The 25065-nt window shown below is 41.2% G+C and overlaps 1 protein-coding gene across 1 annotated transcript; it reads right to left on the bottom strand.

Annotated features, from left to right (window-relative positions):
- Positions 1-1618: 1618 nt before the first annotated feature.
- MED17 (mediator complex subunit 17) lies at positions 1619-24629 on the bottom strand. Its single transcript, XM_026505338.4, has 12 exons — positions 23776-24629; positions 21411-21577; positions 19258-19477; positions 14764-14900; positions 14591-14675; positions 14106-14258; positions 13020-13150; positions 12191-12375; positions 9477-9614; positions 5111-5228; positions 3218-3377; positions 1619-2189 (listed from the first exon to the last, which is right to left on the bottom strand). Exons 1-12 carry the CDS (start codon positions 24023-24025, stop codon positions 1978-1980), a joined length of 1956 nt encoding a protein of 651 aa, XP_026361123.1. The 5' UTR covers positions 24026-24629; the 3' UTR covers positions 1619-1977.
- Positions 24630-25065: the final 436 nt, after the last annotated feature.

The raw sequence follows: 25065 nt of genomic DNA, 5'->3' as shown, positions 1-25065 counted from the left end.
GACGGCTACGGCTACGCAGAGGTACGACCAACATCTGAACACAGCTCCTGCCAGCCTGTGAACACGGGGTGGGGGACTAACTGGTTTTCTCCAACCGGTCTCCCAAGTTTCCAGCGCCTTCTTCCAACGCCATGTCATTGAGGTTGCAACGTTAAGCTGGAAAATGTAAATCAATACAAGGCCCAAGAGCTGCCAGTTCCTGCCCCTCCCCCACCTTACCTCAGTTTCCATAGTGGGTAATGGCTATTCACTACCCAGCGATTTAAAATAATGGGGATAGGAAGGCATATGAAGATCGTGTCAGTCTTCAATACGGCCTCAGATGAAGTTTAAGAGAACAGGTGGGCATATCTGTGCACGTGCTCTCCGCTCCACTCAGCGTGGTCCTGTCGTACTGGCTCAGGAGAGAGAAGAAAAAGCATCCAGAAATGTTGGATAGCCATCTTATGTCTGTTATAATAAAAGGAGGGGGATTTATTTGGCTTCTCTTTAAAATTTAATTTTTCTAATTCATTTTTATTATATTTACTGAGGTATCTGCAATGGATGGAAATGAAAAAAAAAAAAACCACTCTGGCAAAAGTCCTTTGAGATTCACTGTATTTGCATGTGAGCCTTCAAAATCACATAAGGCTCCTGGTGGGAGTAGACGTGTACAGATTGGCTTAGGATAATTAGCTAAGGGAACTTTTGTGGGCCACCATGAAAAAATTTATAAAGATTTACAATTTAGACTCAGACCAATTTTTGAAAAATTTCCATGGAAAGATGCAGTATCCAAAAGGGGATTAAAAAACGCAAATACAAAGATGTTATGGAATTTGGGGGCTAACAAGCTCCATTTTTCTTTTAAAAGAAAAAGGAGAGAAATACAGAAAGCTTTTAAAGTTACTTCACAGACATAAATGATTAAAAGCATAGCTTTTAAAAAATTGAAAGCCTTTCCCATAAGGAAAACACTGCTCATGTAATATTTATAGTGGTTCCAAAGGACCCATATCAACCTAAGTCTTTTAGGAAGGGAAGTTCCTCAGGCACATTTTAGGACTGGGGACCAGTTCCAGGAAGTTCAAACATGTTATCTGTAAAGTGTAATCAATCCACTGATCCCTCGGGAAAGAGCGCTAATGGAGTAAGACAGGACAAGACTTTTCACTGGTAGAAGAGTGCAGGGCTCCTGGGGGGAGGCTGCAGGGGCAGGTGGGGCGAGGTGTGAGCACACCTGGTCCTAATGGGGACGGGGGGAAAAGAACAAAAGGGGACCCTAGGAAGCCCCAAGGATAATTCTGCCCCTGTACGCCTTCAGCCGGCACCTTCTAGGAAGCTCTCAAAGCACCGGTCAGGGTTGGACGCGGGCATTCGGAGCCCACAGCTGGAGGAGGAGGGACTTGATTTGCTGAGACCAGCGGCCGCTTTAGCAGCTCTGCGAGGGCCGGGAGGATGGGCTCCCCCTGCAGGCGCGTCGTCTGTTCCACTTGCTTAGGGGTGAGTGTGCTCCTGTAGGAAGGCTGCTGACTCCCAAGTCTTTAAATATCCTTACGCAATCTTGTTAACGAGTAGTGGAATGAGACGCGTTGGTTAAAGACACAACTCATTTAGGTTAAGAGTTGAGAATATCTGGAATTTTTAACCATATGCTTTATTTGATGTCAACATCAAAGGAATATTTAAAAAGTTGAATTCAAACCCATAAATTAGTAACATTTCAAGTTAACTGCATAAAAAAAGTTGTTTTGCATTCCCCCATACTATATACCCTATAACTGTACATAAGCGTCTGCATTTCAAGCACTTGTCACTTATAAAGTGAAAGGTTTCAAAATGCTAGGTAAACATTTGCTTTTTTTTTTTTTTCCCCTTAAACAATTCTCCTTTGGAAAATTTTCTCTTCCTTGTGCTTATAGTTCATCTTCTCAAGTCAGTTTCTGGGAACTTCTTTGGAAAAAAATAATCCAGAAACTGTTCTGGAAACAAAAATCATAGTAGGCAAGGGCTGAGTGCAGACATAAGCAGCTCCATTTTATAAACAAAGTTTCGACCTTCCATTTTATTCCACTGAACTTCTCTGAATGGTCCGCGAAGATGATTCCATTTGCTATCCTGTAAAACGTCACTCTTCGGAAGATCTTTACACTGGTTACGGGGAAACTGAACCATGATCTTGCTGCCACTTTCAGGGCCATTACGAACTGTGGAGCAAAACCAAAGTATTAATACAATTTCCAAGCTAGAAAACAAGGGTCCCACAATTTCATTCTACCACGAATACAAAAACCTTGTCCACCAACTTGAAAGCTCTTGTTTAAAAGTGCTTGTCAGTTTTAATATGCTACCCGCCTCTCCCACCAAACCCCAAAAAGCTTGTTTATACATACTAGGCTGGTATAAATATTCATGAATTCCTGTTTCTACCATAAAAATGCGGCAACATGAATTCTGGCTTAGGAAAGTCAAATGTCCTATCTATTTTCAGAAAACCAATTTATTTTTTTCTAAAACATCTGACACCCACCTAATATATAATGAAACTCAAACATTCGGAATCAGGCCTGGGAGAGATGAAGACAAGATCATTCTAAGTTCAGAACGTCAGGTTTTAATGAGGCTTCATCACTCAGCAAAGAAAAATGGGCATTCTGAAACTGTTATCAATCAAGACCTAGCAATGACCAAGCCTGCAGATTCACATGCTGTGGTTCTAGGGGGAAACCTTCTAATTACTCTTTCAAATATTTAGAGCAGGTATTAGAAAAGACCACACTAAAGCCATAAGTACTCCGAATATCATTTTCAACTAGATAATACGCGTGTTCATTAAAGTGCCCTACTCAGAGCGGGTGCTTCAGAACCACCTCTCCTCTCTGCCCCACCCCTTTACATCTTTGGGGTCAGATGTGACTCCTGCCTTTTTGCAGCAGCACATTTTCCAAATGCATTTATCCATCCAAGGTTCTGAACTGCAGGAGTTAACAGTGCTGATGGCAGTTTTTAGAGCTCCTAGGAAAATGTGTCGCCAAACAAAACATTTTTTATGACCACCAGCAGAAAGAGAAGTAATCATCTGTTGCTCAAGAGCCATGATCAGATAAATGCTCAGCGCAACTCCTCTACGAGCTCACTGCAGAGAGAAATTACCCTGAAGTATGTCTAACTAGTACAGGTGAACATTAAGGCCAAACTACCGAAGATCTCTTCCCATTCAAGGCAGCGCCAGTACCTGAAATAGCATAGTCGCCACTCGGGGAGGCCACGGTGATGGCAGAGGCATTGCCAATGCTCTCTATGGGCCCCAGTCCCACGTGATTACTGAAGCTGAGCACCTGCCAGCCCATGACCTTGGCGAGCTGCTGAACTGCATGCACCTGGTGCTGTGACATCTGTGAATGAAGAAGGAAACTTTATGCATAATCACCGTGGAGGTTTACTTTGCAGTAACCTGACATCATGACTGTAAACTTTCGCTGGGGTGCTCCCCGCCTAGCACGGGAATCCTCCTCTGTGACTATCCGGGGAGGATCCCACCTTCCACTGCGGAGGCTAAAACAGCCCGAGACCCGTCTTCCCTGTCCGCTGGCAGCTTGAGCACAGGAACCGGACCCCAGCGTGGCCGAGCGGAGACTCCCGCCTGGATCACCGAATGTGCAGCAACATCAAAAGTAACAGAGGGTGAGTCTCTTCCAGTTAGCGCTTCGAATCCACTCGCCACCCTACTCTGCCCAGGGAGGATCACCCATGCGGTTCCATCAGCTGGCTCTGGGTTGGGTTCCGATATCGGGAGCCACCCGGGAAATGGGAGCCGGAAGGATGACGAGGAAGACAGTAAGGTCGGGGCATTTATTCTCCCAGTCCCCTCCCCTGTGAGGTTGTATCCTGTGACAGAAGGCGACTGCTTTTCTCCAAGTGGCCTGTTCCACAGGACTCTCTCCTTCAGGGTACCCATAAGCCCGCCCCTTCTCTCTTTGGCCTAGGACTGGTGCCCACTAAGCCTCCCAGGTCTGGTTACCTGGTTATTACTAGTACTAGGTCACCATGCTCTCCCTGGTGTCCTCCGACACCCACACTTTTGTAAATCCTTAGTAAAATGACTGAGCGTGCCACCTATTTCCTGTTAAAACCCTGACTGATACACCAGGGCCATCTGGAGTACATTCTGTCACTAGCAAGGAAGGCAGGAATGTCAGGATGGCAATGATGGTGTGGCCTGGGCTGTGGTTCTCGCCACGTAGCTTCCTTTGATCCCCGCCCATCTGCAAGCCTTCCCATCGATTCCGGGGGCTACCCACCAGCCTTCCGATATATTTCTGTGTATGTATGCTTAAGGTGACCAAAGTCATTTTACGTGTAATCAACCAAGAGCTGCCATACCTCACAAATGCATTTTATTTACTTGGCACCAAAGAAGCAAGTCAGTATAAAAGATTATTACTTCTAAGATGGAGAGCATTAGTATTTTTTTTTTTATTTTATGTGAAACATAAATGTGTATTTTGTGAGAGATATATTAGCATTTCTAAACCTATACTTTCTCCCACAACTCAGTTTTTCATTGCATCATCATAACTCCATGAAGAACAAATGAAAAATACTGTTCTTAATTTTACAGAACAGGACAGAAAGGTCCAGAAATTTATCCAGTGTCACAAAGCAAATGTGTGGTGGAGCTGGGACTAGAACCCAGCACTTTCCATGCTGCTCCTTAATACTGAAGAACTCTTTCTTAGGGCTTAAGTAGAATATTCCACTATTATGGAGAATGGTCACTATAGTTTTCTTTCTGATCTCCCCTTTCCCTGGTTTTCTGGGGTTAATACTTCTTTACTTTTATGTGGTCCCATAGGGGTTGTAAACCTTGGCAAACATGAGAAATAAAAATTTGGTAATCTCAGAGCTGGTCTTTCATCTTAAATACAAACTAACTGGAAATAAATCTAGGATAGTTTACCAACATTTTCAGTTAACCCATAAGTTGTAAAATGTGCACTAGAAATTAAATAAATGGCAGAAAAAACTGGCTTCTTGTTATAATTTAATATACTTGAACCACTTCTTACTTTGTTCTTTAAGCAGTTAGGACAGAAAGAGGCTCAGGCCTAGACGGCTGCAATCTTACCTGGGACAGAAGGAAGTCCTGGAGCTCCTGCTCCTGGTGAGACAGTGTAATTACTCTTCCATCTCTGTGTACAACTCGGATCTGCTCAACTCCGATATTCAACTGCAGCTGGATGGACCTTTATAGACACACATACTAAAAATCAGAAATGTTCAAAATTACCTTATACAGTGCCACAAACATTAAACCTTAACATCAAAGAAACGGAAAATACCCATTTGGATAACCTGCCCTAACACCCACGGGAGAGAGGGGTTCTCTTAGGTTCAATGTAACCATCAGACTCCCACCAGACTCCCCCAGGCCACAATGAGCACCAGTCTGCTCAGAAGGCTGCAGACGACGAAGCACAGCTTGCCACCAACCACCATCCGCTGCTCCTCTCCTTGGGTCGTCCTTCCGCCTTTGCTGCAGTGAGCGGAGATCCACGCTGGGCACGCGTGCCCTCACTGAGAAACCTCATTCCCCGCAGGAGCCACACGTTCTCGTAACAACTCCATAGGCAGGGTTTCCAAGGGCCCCACAAAAGATGCTGCCCCGTCTCGGAAGTCACCCCATCCGGGGAAATCCATAGGCATCCCCATCAGGCTTTTCTAATCCCTTCCAGTCCAGACCCATTTTACCAGTTTGGGATCATTTTTGCCAAAAGCAATGTTGCCTAGTAACAGAGATGGCATCCTTTCTTATCACGCTACTGGGGGACAACAGCTAGAGAATTAACCAAAGAGCAAATTCTCATACAGAAAGGGAAAAGATTTGTTAACTCTGTGCCCTCTCTTGAAATAATCAAACAAGTCAGAATATGTACACCATTAACTTGGCTTAGGTCAAAGAAACTCATAAAATAACATGCTGTAACATTCTTCCAAACCAATTCACAAATTTTTGGCATTAGCATACAACATATGTACAAGAAACGTGAAAATCCTCAAATCGAACCATCTAGATGAACAATGCAGAAAAAATGGCATTCTGTCTTTCTGCATTTGAGAGCACCTGTTTTATAGCCTTTATTTTACAGTAAACATTTGGGAATGAAATATTTTGGCAATTATCTCCTTAAAACTGTTATTTTGGCTGAGTAAAAGTTTACAAGTTCCTTTGAAAGAAAACCACAGAATTCAGAAGGCTTAAAAAAAAAACCCTTCTAAATCTAAACAAATTTTAAAAATTTCGATGACTACTGGCAGGAGCATAATTGTGGCAGCCACTCTGAAAAGCAATTTGGTAACATTCAGAAACGTTTTAAAGGTCCTTATCTTTTGACCCAGCAATTACACTTGCAGGACTTTCTCCTACAGCTAGACTTGCACGTGTACAAGCTATTTTGCTGGCATCCAACTAAAATGTTGAGCAGCAGAAGGCTAATTAAAAGTCGTGGTACATAAAATGAATGCAATAAAGCTGTAAAAGAGAAGTAAATCTGAGATGGTGATAAGGAATGCTTATTCTCCAATATAATGCCACTGAGTTGGGGGGAAAAAAAGCACACAAATTGGGAATGACTATTGATAGGTATAGGGTTTCTTTTAGGGGTAATGGAAATGTTCTGCAATTAGAGAGTGATGACAGTTACACAACATAGGGAATATACTAAAATCCACTGAACTGTACACTGTTTTTTCATTTTTTATGTTTTTTAAGTAGGCTCCATACCTAACTTGGGGCTTGAACTCATGATCCTGAGACTAAAAGTTGCATGCTCTACTGATTACACCAGCCAGGCACCCTGAACTGTACACTTTAAAATAGTGAATTTTAGGGGCGCCTGGGTGGCACAGCGGTTAAGCGCCTGCCTTCGGCTCAGGGCGTGATCCCAGCGTTATGGGATCGAGCCCCACATCAGGCTCTTCCGCTATGAGCCTGCTTCTTCCTCTCCCACTCCCCCTGCTTGTGTTCCCTCTCTCGCTGGCTATCTCTATCTCTGTCAAATAAATAAATAAAATCTTTAAAAAAATAAAATAAAATAAAATAGTGAATTTTAGGTTATGTGAATTATGTCTCAATATTTTAAGGCACACATTATTGCAGGAAAAAAGTAGGATATATATGCTTGTAAGTGCACAGACTTTCCTGGAAGGATGGGTAGAAAATTGTTTTAAATGCTTGCTTCTGGGGGTGCCTGGGTGGCTCAGTCCTTAGAGCATCTGCCTTTGGCTTGGGTCATGACCTCGGGGTCCTGGGATGGAGCCCTGCATCAGGCTCTGTGCTCAGTGGGGAGTCTGCTTCTCCCTCTGTCCCTCTTCCCCTGGCTCAAGCTCTCTCTCAAATTGAAAGAAAGAGGGAAAGGAAAGGAAAGGAAAAGGAAAAGGAAAAGGAAAAGGAAAAGGGAAAAGGGAAAGGGAAGGGGAAGGGGAAGGGGAAGGGAAGGGAAAGGGAAGGGGAAGGGGAAGGGGAAGGGAAGGGAAGGGAAAGGGAAAGGGAAGGGGAAGGGGAAGGGAAGGGAAAGGGAAAGGGAAGGGGAAGGAAAAGGGAAGGGGAAGGGGAAGGGGAAGGGAAAAGAAGAAGGAGAGAGAAAGAGAAAATGCTTCCTCCTGGGAAGTTTTAAGAGAATTACTTTCAACTTTAAGTAGCGTAAGTTGACCCCAGCTATAAAAGATGAGGAAAGGGGTGTTCTGTGACTTCCTTTCCCTCCTGATGCTGTCGAGGCTATGTAACCCTTCACAGAAGGTTACAACCCCTGGGTCCTATAACCATAATCTCACATTTGTTTGGTCTTAGTTCTAAATGTAAATAACTCAGTGCTGGTAATTTTCTTCCTTCCCACTCCTTTGAGCTCACTCTTTCTCTTAACATTTTATTATGGATATTTTTAAACACACACCCAAGTCTATAGTACCACAGATTCTGTATATATATATAGTAATATGTGCGAAAGTAATACAACGGAAGTCAACGGTGCCATCACCCAGCCCTAACGGTTAAAATACCTGCCAAACTTGTGTTATCTTACTCAACAGCTACTCTCCCACCATACCCCAAGTCACCCGAATTATTTTCTTGTTTCTTCAGGTATAGGGGAAGAAAACCATGATCCACCTTCAGCTCACCATCTTTTCCTGGAAGCTGCAAGACTGACTTCCATTGTGCAGTCTTTTATCTTTTATATACAATCTTTTAAATCAGGCTAATTGACTATTTTTCATTCTTAAAAAAACAGTGATTTAAAGCCTTGATATTAAAAAAGAGCCATTTAAGGGTATTATACTCCCCTACACCTGGGGGTGGTGATTTTGCTTCTGGTGTGTTTTGCTCACTGGAGAGACCACTGTGACCAGTAAGGTCTGCCTGAAATAAGCAACTGAAGTTTGAAATGTAACAGGTACTCATGGACCTTGATAAATGTCTGCTAGTGGCTCACTCCAACTGACCTGCGGAACGGCACTCAACTACAGCCTGCCAGTTGTCAATTTTCAAGAGGCTCAAATGGAAGCCAAAAATGCCTTTCATGGCTACTTGCTGATTTTATTAACTTCATTTATTCACCCCAGTTTTACTGAGATAGAACGGACATATAGCATTGCTTAGTTTAAGGTGTACAGCATGATGATTTCGTAAGTGTATATATTGTGAAATGACCATCACAATATGTTCAGTGAACACCCATCACCTCACATGCTACCCATTTTTCTTCTCGTGAGAAGAACTTTCCAGATCTATTCTCTTAGCTACTTTCAAATATACAACATAGTATTATTAACTACAGTCACCTGCTGTACATTGCATCCCAGAACTTGTCCATTATAACTGGAAGTCTGTACCTTTGGAACACCTTTACCCATTTGCCCCCTACCCACCCCCCCACCCCCACCACCTCTGGCAGCTACCAATTTGTTTTCTGTATATCAGCTTGTGATTTGTGAATGTACATCAGGAAGAATGCTGCTCTGTGAACGGTGGGGTCAAAAGTCATTTCACCTCCTTTATGGACACAGCTGTCAGCTGCATTATAAGGGCATAATCAGGAACTGGATTAGACTAAATTTAGCCTCATACCATGAGGGAGCTACAAAACTTAGGCTGTTTCAGGCACAATATGGAGAGTATACGCTCTAATATAAATGGCCCTACTCACTTCCAATACCCCAGACTCACCACATCAGTCTGAGGTGTGGTAGCTTCCACCTCAATGAGGAAGTTCTTTTTTTTTTTTTTACCACAACTCAAACACATGACATTTACCTAACGGAGACTGTCTTAGACATTCTTACCTCTCATCCATACACTCTACAGTTGCTGTACTTCACCAGAATGTTATGCCACCGTAGCAAACAATATCCCCAAATCTCGATGTAATCACTCAACAAACATCAACACATAGAAACAACTTAACATTTTAAATGGGTAACTTATTTTTGACACTTACTTGCATATCTGTTCATAACCTTGTGATGTGATTAAAACCTTCACACTAGATTCATAAACATCATTAATATTTGACCAGTGAGCCTGTATCTGAGGGTCCTCAATGCGACTTGCTAAGCTGTCAATGGTCGCAGCAGTTCTTTTAAAGAAAAGAAGTTGACATTTTAAAAAAGTCACCACATAAAATAGTAAGATTATAAATCACTTATCAATGTTATGGCTACGTGAAAACGAGATGACTAATTTTCGAAAGTACCACACTTGAAAAGCAAAGACTTTTCTTTAAAAAAGAAAAAAAAGAAGAAAGAAAAAGGTCAGATGGGGTGAGGGGCTCAGCGCCACACTACGACACGTACTGACACATGGGCTTACTCGCCCTGAACTCCAATTTGTGTGCTCTCAGGAAGGTTTCTCAGAACACAAGGAAGAAGGGTACTCCTAGAGTATAAACCTCAGCTCTAGGAAGAATATGAATCACTCACAGATGACAGTCCTTGGTCCCCGGTAACACGGGACACACCCATAGCTGAGGCCACTCCTGTCACGGAATGAGAACCATTTTCCTGAGAAGCCGGGAGACTTTCTGCACGACGAAAACCTTACACTCCAACGAAGTTAACTATGATATGCACACATGAGAGACAGGATTCAAGTACTCGTGACACACGAAGGACTGGAGTAAGTGCTTCCATGAGCCCTATCACATCATCTCATTAATGACCCTGTCAAGTATATACCACTATTATCCCTATTTTTCAGTCTAGCAATGTTCAGTAATGTGCCTAAGGTTACAGAACCGTGAGCTGGGGCGCAAAACCAGGAGCCTAACTCCAGGGCCGAAAACCTGGGGGTGCAACCCTAGAGCCTGTAATCCTTCCTTTTTACACACACTAATCAACAGCCACTGCCCAGAAAAAACATAAATCATGAAAGTTAACCAAACTATTGGAGGTCCTGGTTTCCAGTTTTCTAATTCTAGTACTTGATTGGGAAGAGAAGGAAAAAGCCAGAAGAAATGCAAACAGCCACTGAGGACAAGGGGCATTTACATAAATGGGCTTGGGGTTTGCTCTTTTACTGCTTCTGCTCTGGTGCTGGTTTCCTTCAATCCCTTAACTGTCTCTTCCTTTTTCGTGACCTGTCTCCTTGACAGGGCTTCAAAAATTCCTACAGCAGATGGGTATGTATAGCAAAGCATTCATCTTAGTATTGTTTCAACAAACTAGAAATAAAAAGTATCTGGCAAATGAGAATTCGTAAAAGAAATCAGGGAATATTCACATAATGGGATATTACGTAGCTATTAAAATATCTCTCAAAAACATTTAATGAAAGATGAAAAAAATTGTAATATTAAGTGAAGGCAGGACATAAAGTTTTATGATTCCAGATATTTTTTTTTAAAAGATACACACACCCTGCCGCACATACATCAAAAACACGAGCATGTTAATAGTTGGTCTTGCTACGTATGGTATTTATACAGACGAGGCTGATATCTTGGAACGTTATTTTTATAACTGGGGAAAACGGGAACATTTTACAAGCTTTGCTGCTTCCAAGGCTGTTGCTAATACTCTGAAATGTATAATGGTTCTAAAAATAGCTACTTCCATGCCCCTAACTTTTGGTAAAACGTTCCTATAATTGAAATGCACCAGTGAAAGTAACAATAGTAACCTACCATAGTTGATTGTTTATAAGGAACTTCTGCATATTTAATTTGATCCTAAGACCAGACTCCTGTATCCCTAATTGACAGAGAAACAGGTGCAGGGCCACAGACATGAAACCAAAGTTAGTTAGCACGTGACTGAGCCTGGCTTAGACAAATTTTTTACCCCAAATGCATCATGCTGTCTTCTCCAACATGTTTTCCTAATTCATTTTACTAAAAGCTGCAGACGTAAGTTTCCACTTGAAGACTACAAACTAATGTGCCATTAATCCATGACTTGTGTTCACGGGGAAAAACTGTAAATCAAAAATAAACTATCACCCAGAGCAGAGTGAGCCCACACTTGAAAGTCTACAGTTCTAGCAAGGCACAATTCTGAATGAAGTACACACAGCCCTCTTCACCAAGGACCAAAAATAAAATATAAGAGCACCTCTAGCACTTGAAAAAGATACACTGAGGCCCAGTCATGCTAAGTTCTTTGTAAATAACGTGTACAGACGTGAGAAGAGCTTGGGAGCTACACAGACCTGGGTGTAGATCCTGATTTTGCTACTCTTCAGGGCTACGTAACTTCTCTAGGCCTCAACCTTCTCATCAGTGAAAATGGGCTCATACCACCTATGCCAGAGAAGAGCTAGATAAGTCAAGATATGGGAAAGTGCCTTCTAAAGTCTTAAAAAGTGGGACAGCCAAAAAATAGGGAAAGCTTCGAGAACAGATTAAAATCAGTTCCAGAAGCGGTTTCTGGTAGATGGTCACTAAAGAAGGGGAGGACTTCTAGGGCACGTTCCTAGTGAGGTATCTTTCAAAACTGTGGCCTGTGTTAGAAACCATCTCGAAAGTGACATGGGCCCTGGAGCTCAGTCTTCCCTAAACCTGACAGGAGCATCCCCAGCTGCAAACGCTCACCCTGCAGCCACCCTCCTCTTCCTGGAAAAGAAGGTTATCGCATGCCAAAATAATGTGTATAAGGTAACTAATAAAGGAAAAGGACTGCAGTTTCCAAGAAAAACAGTTACTTTGTTCATCCTTACCTGCTCCTCAGGAAAATATGCTTTGCTTGTTTAATTATTTTTTCTAGAAGCCCTTCACTGGATTGTAGTGAATTAATTTCATTTTTATCAAAAGCTTGAGGACCTGAAAGTCTCATTCTCTTGTGACCAAAAGGTGCACTTGCTGGATGAGGCATCATGATGGAACTCAAGGTCTGTTTATGAAACTGTAACAAGAACAGCCATTTTTTATTACTTTTTGTATTGAAGTATAATTGACATCTAACTTGTATGAGTTTAAGGCACAAAACATCATGACTTGATGTTTGTATACATGGTAAAATGATTCATAACAAGTCTAGCTAACATCTGTCACCATAAAGTTACACATTAAAAAAAAATTTTTTTTTTTAAAACAACTAATACTTACATCTTAAAGGCAGGGGAGGCTGGAATACATACTTCTATTAAGTTTCTCAGGGGATTCTTTTGAAATTAGCCTAACCTGTGAACCAGCATTCTGGAAACACAGTTCTAGATAACCTGTAAGTAGAATATGTCCTGAAATAACTCCTGTCCTGTTCACAGGTTCTGGCAAGACATCTTCCCCATCACACAATCAGACTCACTCGTTCCTCTGCACCCTGCATGCTTTTCTTACGTGCCTATACATAACTTGCAGTATATTTCTACCACTACTAGCTATGCTTGGGAACAGAAACTGATAATCCTGATTATCTGTGTTATTCCCCCAGCATAGAGCAAGGATCTTTCACATCACAGACAGTGAATGTCACAGAGAAGAGCTTGTGCACATTCACTGCACCGGACACGCTTACCACAATGCAAGAAGAAACATTTCTCTCATTACCTCTCTAATTAGTAGATGCAAATTATGCTCTAAGACATAAAGATGGTCCTCCGGACTTTGCTTCTCAGTAGCAGATTTTTGGGATTTCTTATCATTTGAGGAATGGCACAAAGAAATCAATAACTGCAAGCCTATTTATAAAAAGAAGTAGGACAGATGCAAATCACCTAAGACATGGAAAAGCACAACTGTCTTCATAAAGTATAATCACAGCCCATTCTCAAAAGATCCATTCTAAACTTGAAGATTAGGCTTCATGATTAACATTTTCAGACCAAAATGACTATTCATGAGTATAATAAACTATTACTTATGTCAACAATTCAAATTCTATTGACCTACAATGTGGCTGTTGACCTTAAGCTGTGGTTAAAGACAGGTGAACAAAAGCTGTATATTGACTAATTAGTTTCTTCTTGCCTTTAGATTAAAAAAAGCAAAACAAAACACAACACCATTTTTGAGAAAAACAAAAGAACACAGAGTTGGTATCTGGTCTTGCTGACGAGAAGACAGATACCCTTCCTTGCTGCCATGAAAACCAGAATGGAATTTTTCACTTCTAAAAACCCATTCCTTTGACAAGACCCAAGAAGATACATCTCAGAATTTATATAAAAAAACAAGAGCACAGCTAACTATAGACTGATCTCCAGGGCAGGTCTGACTGCTCTTGAGTAATGTAATTAAAATCCCAATTTCCACAAATATAGGAGTATTATGGGTATTCAATAACCGTTGTCTGACATCTCATTGAGACAGTAAGACAGGGTCCCTGAAAAATCCTCCACAAATGGTGTTAGCACAGGAGCCTCAAAACCATCGTTGCTGAATAACAGCACTGCCAGTACAAATGTTTAACATATACTGTTTAAAATCCAGGAGTCCCACTATTTAGGACACACGATAGAATTAGCAATGTGCTTTGTCCTGTATGCTCTATGAACTACCATATCACGGATATCAGGTCACCCCTTTGCTCTTACTGTTCCCCCAACACAACCAAATATGTAGTTACCCTCCTCTGTCCTGTTCCCCAAACCACAAAGTCCTGTTTATAAACTCGAAAGGGCTGGCTGCTCTTACTTGGAAAGGGCTGAGAGATAATCTGATTTTTCACCACAATGTGAGGGATCTGTGACTTAATTTGAACAGCTTCCCGAGAGAGCTGTGCAAAAATTTCTTTACACAACAGAACATTTTGTGCTGCTTCTAATTTCGTCTGCCAATGCGGGGAACCTGAAAGACAGGGGACATATGTATAAATCAATTATCTAACTATATTATGCATGAGTTAGTTTAAATGGTGATCTGGATACATATAACAAAAGTTCAGAAAACACTATATTAGAGCAAATCCTTTCCAAAATACAAAAATTTTCCTTTCTTTCACACAGAGAAAACTGGTGAAGATTGTACCGCTATTCATTAATGGTTAATGAACAGATTATAAATAATGAATTTACAATTCATTACTCCAAAGTACCTAGCTTCCTCTCTACATTTATCACTAGTTTATTTGGGAATGTGAGCTCAGACAGAACCAGAAGTTAGAGGATAGAACACTATACCTGGTTTGGATTTGGGCAAAGGTCGTTTGAAGAGGTTGACTGTGCCCAGATCACCTATATCTGGAGCCTGTTTCTGAATTGAAACCTATGGGACAACAAAAACATGAAAAGGTGTTAGCAAATTAACTTCTGGGCGAAGTCATAAGAAATTACTTAAAATACTTGACAAATACCTTGATATAGGCAGACCCCTCCAAATCGCTAGGAATTTGAACATCAAGGGGACAGTAATCTTCAGGTATCTTTTTATCCAGATCAATATCTGTATTTTTTATTACTTCAAATGTACCATGATGGGGAAAGAGAGATCCTAATGGGGTATATTAAAAATAGGAAAATAAGAATCAATTAACATATTAATTTAACATATATTAAGTATATAATAATATTTCACTGCATATGACATCACTAAATCATAAATTAAACTCCCACCTGAAATGTGTTTTGGGGGGGATAGGGGAAGGGTAGTAAGCAAAGGGAAGAAAGGAAGCAGGAAAAAAAAGTTTTTTACCTTTAAAAAAAAAAAAGACTCCTTGGTCTAATGGTATCATTATACTACGAACTCCATGGGCCATCAAACTGTTTTGTCCCAATGGAATTTGGCTCATAAAATTGATAAAGTGGATGTACTTCTAGAAAGTACTTCCTCAGATTTAAGCCTTAGAGATTAAACACTTCTGGAGCTAAGCCTCTGTAATAAGGTTGCAACTAAGGTGTTTGAATCCAGCCAAAAGAACAAAAGGATACCACCTTTTTTTCAACCAGTCCCTAGATTTTTATGTGATGCCTTTTTGTGTAGCTCCGAAGTCTGAGTGACTTGTTCTGGGCTGCTGAATTATGTGAGGACCAGGTGGTTATATGTACCTGCTGTTTCGTAACACAGGAAGACCTTCAAGATCTTGCAATTAAAAACAGTAGGGGCGCCTGGGTGGCTCAGTCAGTTAAGCATCTGCCTTTGGCCCAGGTCATGATCTTAGGGTCCTGGGATCGAGCCCCGCATCAGGCTCCCTGCTCAGTGGGGAGTCGCCTTCTCCCTCTTCCCCTATTTCTGCTCATGCTGTCTCTCTCCCTGTGTCTCTCTCTCAATAAATAAATAAATAAATAAAATCTTTAAAACAAAAACAAAAACAAAACAGAATGTAATCAAGTCCTTTTATAATCATGAGTAACACTGCCATAAGGAGAAAGTGAGTAAAGTACTAGCACATAACTATTTGTTGAAAAGAACGTACAATGTCCAGAACCAGAAAGCACCTGCTTCTACAGACCACCCATTAAGATGTAAAAAAAAAAAAAAAAAGGCTTTGTCATCTTGAAATCATCTTTGAAGTGGGATTTTTACCTTCAGAATTCAGAATTCCTCAATTCACATCAATGCTGAGACACTTAAGTGCTGCAGTATTGACTTAAACCACTCAACTTGCGTGCTATTAACTGGGGGACAATAATGGCTTACTTCGGCAAATGAGTCCTTTAAAAATATCACTCTACTGTTGTTATCACAATGATCACAGCAAGGGCTCCTTGCTTTGTCCCTTGACATTCAAAGCTTTTATTCTACTGAGCTGTAAATCTTATAAACATTTACTGTGTAGCTTCTCTGAATATCCCTTAGCAGCTTACAAGACATTCCCATGATTAACTCCTGAAACCTATTATAATCATAGCTCAACAACAAAGAATTTATACAAAAAGATGTGAATTCAAGATCATAAAATTTTGGTATATGCCAACAAAATATATTCCTATAGTATTGCCTGTATGGGAAAAAAAGAAGGCAAAGTGTTTTCACTGCCCTCTCCCTTTGCCTAGGATGTGAAAACAGCTGAGATGACTTAGGGGAGAAAAAAAGAGTAAGGCAGAATGAAAATATTTCTTTTTTTTCCTTTTATGCTTAGATTTTAAGGGTTACATGTAAGATTCTAATTGAGAAGACATTTAGTCTCTGACTTAAATGTCACTTATGGTTCAGGGCGTGTTAACATATAAACTCAATCTGTAGACTTTCTGCTAAATGTACCATTATTCACCATGATCAAGTGGGATTTATTCTGGGCTGCAGGGGTGGTTCAATATTCGCAAATCAATCAACATGATATACCACATCAATAAAAGAAAGGATAAGATCCTCTTCATAGATGCAGAAAAAGCATTTGACAAAATACAGCATCTATTCTAGATAAAAACCCTCAACAAAGGAGGGATAGAGGGAAACATACCTCAATGTCACAAAGGCCACATAAGAAAGACCCACAGCTACTATAACCCACAATGGGGAAACAGTGAGAGCTTTTCCTCTACCGTCAGGAACAAGACACCGATGTTCACTCTCATCATTACTATTTAACACAGTACTGGAAGTCCTAGCCTCAGCAATCAGACAATAAAAAGCAACAAAAGGTATCCAAATCAGCAAGGAAGAAGTCAAACTTTCACTATTCACAGACAACATAATACTCTATTTAGAAAACCTGAAAGATCCCACCAAAAAATTGTTAGTACTCGTACATGAATTCAGTGAAGTCATAGGATACAAAATCAACATACAGAAATCTGCTGTACTTCTACACACCAATAATGAAGCAACAGAAAAAGAGATCAAGGAATCGATCCTATTTACAATTGCACTGAAAATAAGATACCTCGGAATAAACCTAACCAGAGGTAAATGATCTGTAGTCTGAAAGCCATAGAACACTTATGAAAGAAACTGAAAAGGACACAAAGTAATGGAAAAACATTCCATGCTCATGGATTGGAAGAATAAACATTGTTAAAATGTCTATACTACCCAAAGCAATCTACACATTTAATCCAATCCCTATCAAAAACACCACCAGCAATTTTCAAAGAACTAGAATAAACAATCCTAAAATTTGTATGGAACCCCGAAAGACCCCACATAGCCAAAGCAACCCTGAAAAAGAAAATCAAAGCTGGAGACATCATGATTCCAGACTTCAAGCTGTATTACAAAGCTGTAGTCATCAAGATAGTATGGTACTGGCAGAGAAACAGGCACAGAGATCAACAGAATAGAAAATCCAGAAACAGACCCACAACTCTATGGTCAACTACGACAAAAACAAAAACGAACTATGAGGACTTCATCAAGATAAAAAGCTCCTGCACAGTGAGGGGGACAATCAACAAAATTAAAAGGCAACCAACGGAATGGGAGAAGATATCTGCAAATGACATATCTGATAAAGGGTTAGTTTTCAAAATTTATAAAGAATTTATAAAACTCAACACCCAAAAAATAAATAATCCAGTTAAGAAACAGACAGAAGACATGAACAGACGTTTTTCCAAAGAAGACATCCAGATGGCCAACAGACACATGAAAACATGCTCAACATCACTCATCATCAGGAAAATACAAATCAAAACCACAATGAGATACCACCTCACACCTGTCAGAATGGCTAAAATTAACAACACAGGAAACAAGGGGTGTTGGCAAGGATGCAGAGAAAGAGGAACACTCTTACACTGTTGGTGGGAATGCAAACTGGTGTAGCCACTCTGGAAAACAGTACAGAGGTTCCTCAAGAAGTCAAAAATAAAACTACCCTATGATCCAGCTATTGTACTACTAGATATTTACCCAAAGGATATACAAAAATACAGATCTGAAGGGGTACATGCACCCTGATATTATAGCAGCATTATCAACAACAGTCAAACCATGGAAAAAGCCCAAATGTCCATCAACTGATGAATGGATAAAGATGTGTGTGTGTGTGCATGTGTGTATAACAGAATATTATTCAGCTACCAAAAAGAATGAAATCTTGCCATTTGCAATGACATGGATGGAACTAGAGTGCGTTATGCTAAGCAAAATAAGCTGGTCAGAGAAAGACAAATACCATAGGATTGCACTCATATGTGAAATTCAAGAAACAAAACAGGTGAACATATAGGACAGGGGGGAAAAAAAGAGGGGGGGAAACAAACCATAAGAGACTCTTAATGATAGAGGGTTGATGAGGGAGGTGAGTGGGGGATGGACTAGGTAGGTGATGGGTACTGAGGGCACTTGTTATGATGAGCACTGGGTGATATATGTAAGTTATGAATCACTGAATTCTACTCCTGAAACCAATATTGTACTGTATGTTAACTAAGTAGAATTTAAATAAAAATTTGGGAAAAAAATCAGTACAAAAATAAATAAGTAAATATGGGGTGCCTGGGTGGCTCAGTCTGTTAAGCGTCTGCCTTCAGCTCAGGTCATTATCTCAGGGTCCTGGGATCAAGCTCCACATCGGATTCCCTGCTCAGCAGGGAGTCTGGTTCTCCCTCTCCCTTTACCCCACCCCCCTGCTCATGCTCTCTCTCACTCACTATCTCAAATAAATAAAACTAAAAATAAGTAAGTAAGTAAGTAAATAAATAAATAAATAAATAAGCTTTCTGCTAAACGTACCTAAAGGTACCTAAGTAAATAGCTTAGATTCAATTATGTAAGTATATTTATATAAGGCCATGATAAAAGTAATTTTAGCTTGTCAGGTTTATATGTACAGAAATTAAAACTTCAAAAAGTAACATATAACTGAGAAGTAATATATTATAGAATATACAACATTACAGTTACTCCTGTATAGTTTTTTGACAAACTATAGTTTAAAAGCATAGTTTTTAACAGTGATCTATACCTGCACTTCTGTAGCTCAGATCTCCAAGAATTTTATCCCCAACTTTTCTGAGTTTCCAGTGTTGCCGTAATCTCAAAAGCTCAGAGTTGAAGTCTCTTTGCAGCTTATTTTCTTGGTTTTCAGTGACTGATTTGGTCAGTCTTTCTGCCCCCTTCAACAGGATCTGTGCTGCTCCAGCGAGCGACTTCTTTTTAGATATCAACTGCAGTGTCTGCGGATTCTATCAAAAACAATAGTGTAGTTCTGTATTTTTAAATGATTTCAACGTTCTCTTAATAATAAAATACCTACTCAAGAGAAAATTGAGAAATTAAAGAAAAGCAGATAATGTTGTTTTTTGAAAAATAACCTTATTTCTCTGGTCAACTCAAATAAACTTATGTTAAACCACAAACACCACACTGGACTACAAATCAGAACTTACACCAACTCTGCCCAGCTTAGATGCGGTTCCCTTCTCACGTGGTGCGCACGCCCACCCCCCCACCATGTGCACACCCTTTTGTGGCACTCATTATTCTTCTGCCGGAAGTCTATAATCCCTGCTTGAAGGGCATCCACAAGATGGTAAAACCTACTATTCCATAGACCCTAGAACAATGCACGGCACATAATGCTTGATTTCTGGAACAAATAAATGATCCCAATGAGTACAGCTGTAGAATTATCTTATATTACGGCAAGCTACTGATGTGCCTTTGGAATACAGACTGAAGCCACACAGCATTAAAATTAATGCACTTCACCAAAGGCTGATTTTTGGAAAACTGCTGAGAATTCACAATTTATACATTATATATACATACATAAATATCCATAATCACCACCAATTTGTGTGCTCTAGTCACCAGATACACTTCTAAAAAGACAAATTTAATATAAGAAAGTCTTCTGATTGTGTGAGTCAAAATCACCAAGTTTCATCAAATGTCACAATAATCTTTGACCATATTGGGGGACCTAATTCTAAGTTTTTGGAGAGCTCAGAAAATTACTGGAGACTCCTGGGTGGGAAGACCACAGGAAGGTGGCAAAGGCTGTGGGCCAGGAATAAGGTGCTAGAGTTCCTGGCTTTGCTGTCTAATCACTGGCTTTACTGCTTCTGAACACGTCACGCATCTCTCTGGGCCTTAGTTCTCTCTCCATAAAACGAAAGAACCAGACTGAATGGTCTCTAAGAAGTCTTCCAGCACAATGTTTCTAGACCCTGAAACTATTACCACATGAGTAATTATATCCAATTCACTTCACTTTACAAAAGGGTAAAAACAACCATTACTTCCTTTCCTTGCCACTAACCTGGTCATGGACCTGACGCTTGTTTTCCTCAAGAACCTCCTAAGGGGCCTCCCTGCTTTCAGGCTCTTCATGCACCAATTCATCCTTCTGTTGTCTTTCATCTTCTAATGTTCAAACACTGAACATACTCTTCATCAAACTTCAACAATTGTACCTAGCTTTCAGTAGCTTCCATAATTTGGCCTAATTTTTCTAACCAGGCCCCAAAAAGAGGTTGAAGGGGAAAGCTGAGACTTCGAGAAAATCACTTGTTGAAGGATCCAGAGCTAATGAGGGCAGAGGCAGGATTTGAATCCAGGTCAGTCCGCCTCCAAAGCCATTTTACCATCACGTTTTTGTGTAATACACTACAGATCAATGATCCAGGCTATAAGAATTTGTTAAGAACTGGGAAACTTTAGGGGCACCTGGGTGGCTCAGTCAGTTGGGCAGCCGACTCTTAAGTTTCGGCTCAGGTCGTAATCTCAGGGTTTGGAGATCAAGCCCCACTACGGGCTCCACGCTCAGCACAGAGTCTGCTTGTCCCTCTCCCTCTGCTTCTCCCCAAGCTCCTGCTCTCAATCTCTCACTCTAAAATAAATAAATAAATCTTTAAAAAAAAAAAAAAAAGATCTGGGATACTTTAAAGTATTACATTATTAATGAAACTTAACTCTTCTGAGGGTCACAGGGTCATTAATAAAATAATAAATAAAGATGTGTTTTATGCCTTTGTTTTGAACCACTTTGTCTTTAAATTTTCATCTGAACTTAATTTTGCATGAAAGGTAAAGGAGACAGCAGGCACAAAGCCTGAGAAGTGGTCCCGGGACTTAATAAAATGGTACCATTATTCAACCGAAGTCCACACATACCTGTTTTGGAGGAAGTGCATCCTGAGAGACCGGATCAAGAGTCATAAATTTCTTATCCCTAACAATACTGAGGACATCATAGAGAACGCACATCTCTGTCAGGGCACTTCTCAAATTGTTCCTCACGGAGTCCCAAGGCCAAAGGGAAGGTTGAAATTTTACCAACCCTAAAAAGAGAAAGAAAAAAAGAAATTCACAGGTATGAGTTATACCGAGTAGAAGACAAATCTCATTTAGATGTTACAAGTACTAAAAGAAGAAACGATGACTTATTTCAAACCATTTCTTGTTTTATCCCATTCTGTCCACCCTTTCTTGAATCTCTGTAGATATTTAAGTTAGCATTCCTACAGTGGCAAAACAAACATGGTATCTAATTTCCACAGAGCTTAAATCTAACATTCCAACACTATAGGCAGGCATTTCAGTATTTTTTTAATGTATGCAAATAACCTTTTTCTTCCAGCTTTTAAAACTTGAATAATTGGAGAGCATTTCCCAAATACATTAAAGTGCAAAAATAAAAATGACCTATAATGGCAGCATTCAGATATTAAACAACGTTAACATGCCTTCCAACCTCTTAAATAATTTCGTTAAATTTCACCAAAACAAGCTCACTGCATAGAGTTCAGATAGAGTTATAGAGTAAAAAAGTAATAAAAGTTTTCCTTTATTCCCCACCCCTAATTCTCTCCTCTCCTGAGAGGTAATCAAAATTAACAGTTGGGGCATATCCATTCAAATGCTTTTCAATGCATTTACATACATTTACTTCCATCTTTCTATTACTTGCTTTTTTCTCCAATTATTATGTCCTAGAGATACTTCCATGTCAGCACGTATAGGTCTATTTCCTTCTTTTAACACTGTTTGACATTCTGGAGCGTGGATGTACAGTAAGTTTAACCATTCCTACTTAATGGACATGTGCGTTGGTTTCACTAATGCTAGTAGTGGTAAACACGTTGCACACCCATCTGCGTACATGCATAACTTTTTCCGTAGGCTGTATCCCTAGCTGTGATTTAGTGGGTCAAAGGAGATGCACATTTAACACTTCTGACACATACTGAACTGCTAAACTGTCTTCCAAAAACGTTTTACCAATTCACATTCCCAACACCGGATGTTAAGTTTTCTAAGCTGCTGCTAATGGTATGCGCGAGAATAGTGTTTTAATGATGTTTTAATTTGCCTCTCCCTACTAGTAAGATCTGATGTCTTTTTCTGACAGCTGTTTATTATACCTTCAGGCTATTTTTCCAGTGAGCTGTCTTTTCCCCCCGTTTGCAGGGAATCTTTGAACATCAGGGATAGCAACCACTGTCTGTCCTACATGCTGCCAATACTTTTCCCAGTCTCCCATTTATTTTTGTACTTTATTCGTGGCACCTTTTTCCATTATTACTTTAAAATTTTACGTACTCTCTCTCTTTGGCTTTATAATTTCGGTTTCCTATCTTGCTTAAGGTCTCTTCTGCTCCCAAAGTTCTATGTTTGTAACTTTCTTCCAATCTTTATTCTCTCCATTTGCATTTCAATCCTTGTGGAAGTAATCCCGAGTGTGAAGTGTGAGACAGTATTTATTTTTTACTCCCAAATGGACCCCCAACTGTCCTAACACCACTGGCTCGAAAATCCATCTTTGAATTCCTACTTACATAGGGCCTGTTGCAAATACCCAAACCAAGAATTGTATTTTTTATCCCCGACAATTATGAGAATCCAAAACCCACTCATACTGTTTCTACTATTCTCTCCTAAGGAGCCTCCCTCCTTTCAGTTTTGTGTTCCCTGCAACCCATTCGCTACATAGGATCCAGAGTATTCTTTTTAACGTACACTCACCTGTCTACTTAAATCATTCCAAAAGCTATCAGTTGTCCTTTCAATAAAACCCAAATGCTTATCTTGGTCTACTGGCTCGACGTGATTTGGCCCCCGCCGACCTCTTAGACCTTACCTCATAATCCAGTCAATACAGACCTCTCTTTTCAGTAGGTGTTATTAGCATCATCCCCACTGCACAGGGAAGGAAAGTAACTCGGACAGTAAGTGGCAGAGCAGCGATATGAACCGCAGGCCTCTTAACCAAGTGTGCCATATCACAGGCTTAAACACTTCATCAATGACAGTGTCTCAAATGCTCCAACTCAACATTAAGAGGCAGGCAGCGCCCTAAATTATCCAGCTGTGAGTGAAAAGACCCCAGTGAGCACGATCACTATTCCGCGCGGGTGTTGTCAAAGTTCGTCCACGCACCGCATTCGCTCAGCGCGGGAGAGCCGGAGCGGCAATACCTGGGCGGGTACCGGGGCCCCCAGACCCGCCGGCGGACTCGAGCGGCACACACGGGCCTTACCTTCCTCATCGTCCTGGTCCGCGCTGGACCCGGCTCCTGCCCAGTCCTGCGCATCGCCCTCGGCCCCCGCCGCCTCCTCCTCCTCGGAGCCCGAACCCTGGCTGAAGTCGATCCGCTGCGCCAAGCGCGCCAGGTTCTGCGACATGGACAGCGGCTGCAGGTACGTCTCAGTGCCATCCAGGCCCACCTCCTGGACCTGCTTCTCACAGGCCGACTCGATGCTGATCCGCACAGCGCGCACTCCAGACATGCTGGCGGCGTCGGGGGGCGTACGGAGGAACCCCGCGCAAGCCGAAAGCGCCGAAGTGAAAAGCAGAGGCGCCTCCGAGGAGAGCCCGCAAGCCGGGAACCGCGGCGCCTCAGCGCACCTGGGGTAACCAAACACTGCTGCCGGGCGGGAAACAAAGCCGAGGGCCAAGCGACTTTCCCAGAATGCACTGCAGTTCCCCACCCCGGCTCGGAGTCTCCCGGAACCCAACGGGCAGGAGCCGGCGCTCCGGGCTTCCGGGGGAGCGCTTCCGGTTTTCCCTGCGCTGCGTCGGGAAAAACTTCCTGGTCTGTAGGAGGCGTGGCCGGCAGTGGGAGGGAGGGAGGAAGGGAGGGAGGGATTCCGGTGCCGAGGGCGTGGATTGGCTGGTCCCTGGTGTCCGTCTGCATTTTAAGGTATTACTTGCTTGAAGTGACGGAGTACGGAAAGCTCAAGAAGGCTGAAGAGAAGTAGGGAAAAGGAAATGAATGGGTCCATGGGTCTTAGCAATGAGAGTCCCTCTGACAATGCTGAGATTTGAGGGTTTACACTCAAAGAAACATGTGTGAAGAGTTATAAGGATGTAATTTGAGGAAAAACATAAATAGTGCTTATCACTACTTAAAATTGTCCTACACAATTAGTTTGTTATCTGTTTTCCTGTTAGTTGTAACCCCTGGACAGCGACTATCTCCAGGAAGCATAATAGACACTGGCACGTAATATGAGCTTAATTTTTATTTCATGCCTGAGTAACTGAGAATAAGTAATACTTTAAAAGATTAAGAAGCAATGGTATAACTTCAGTCTGAGTCCCCTATAGTATGTCATTAGTATTAATTCCACAGGGGAGGGTAGATTATTTTATATTACAAAACTCTAAGGGATTATGTATAGCATTAATCATTTTTTTTAATATTTATTTGAGAGGGGGAGAGAGAGAGAGAGTATGAGCAGGGTGGAGGGGCAGAGGGAGAGGGAGAAGCAGACTTCCCACTGAGCAGGGAGCCTGACCCGGGCTGGATACCAGGACCCTGAGATCA

The sequence above is a fragment of the Ursus arctos genome, unplaced genomic scaffold (assembly GCF_023065955.2).
Source record: "Ursus arctos isolate Adak ecotype North America unplaced genomic scaffold, UrsArc2.0 scaffold_22, whole genome shotgun sequence".
In the NCBI taxonomy this organism is placed as follows: domain Eukaryota; kingdom Metazoa; phylum Chordata; class Mammalia; order Carnivora; family Ursidae; genus Ursus; species Ursus arctos.
Note: the sequence above shows the minus strand (reverse complement) of the source record. Positions and strands in the feature narration are given on the sequence as shown.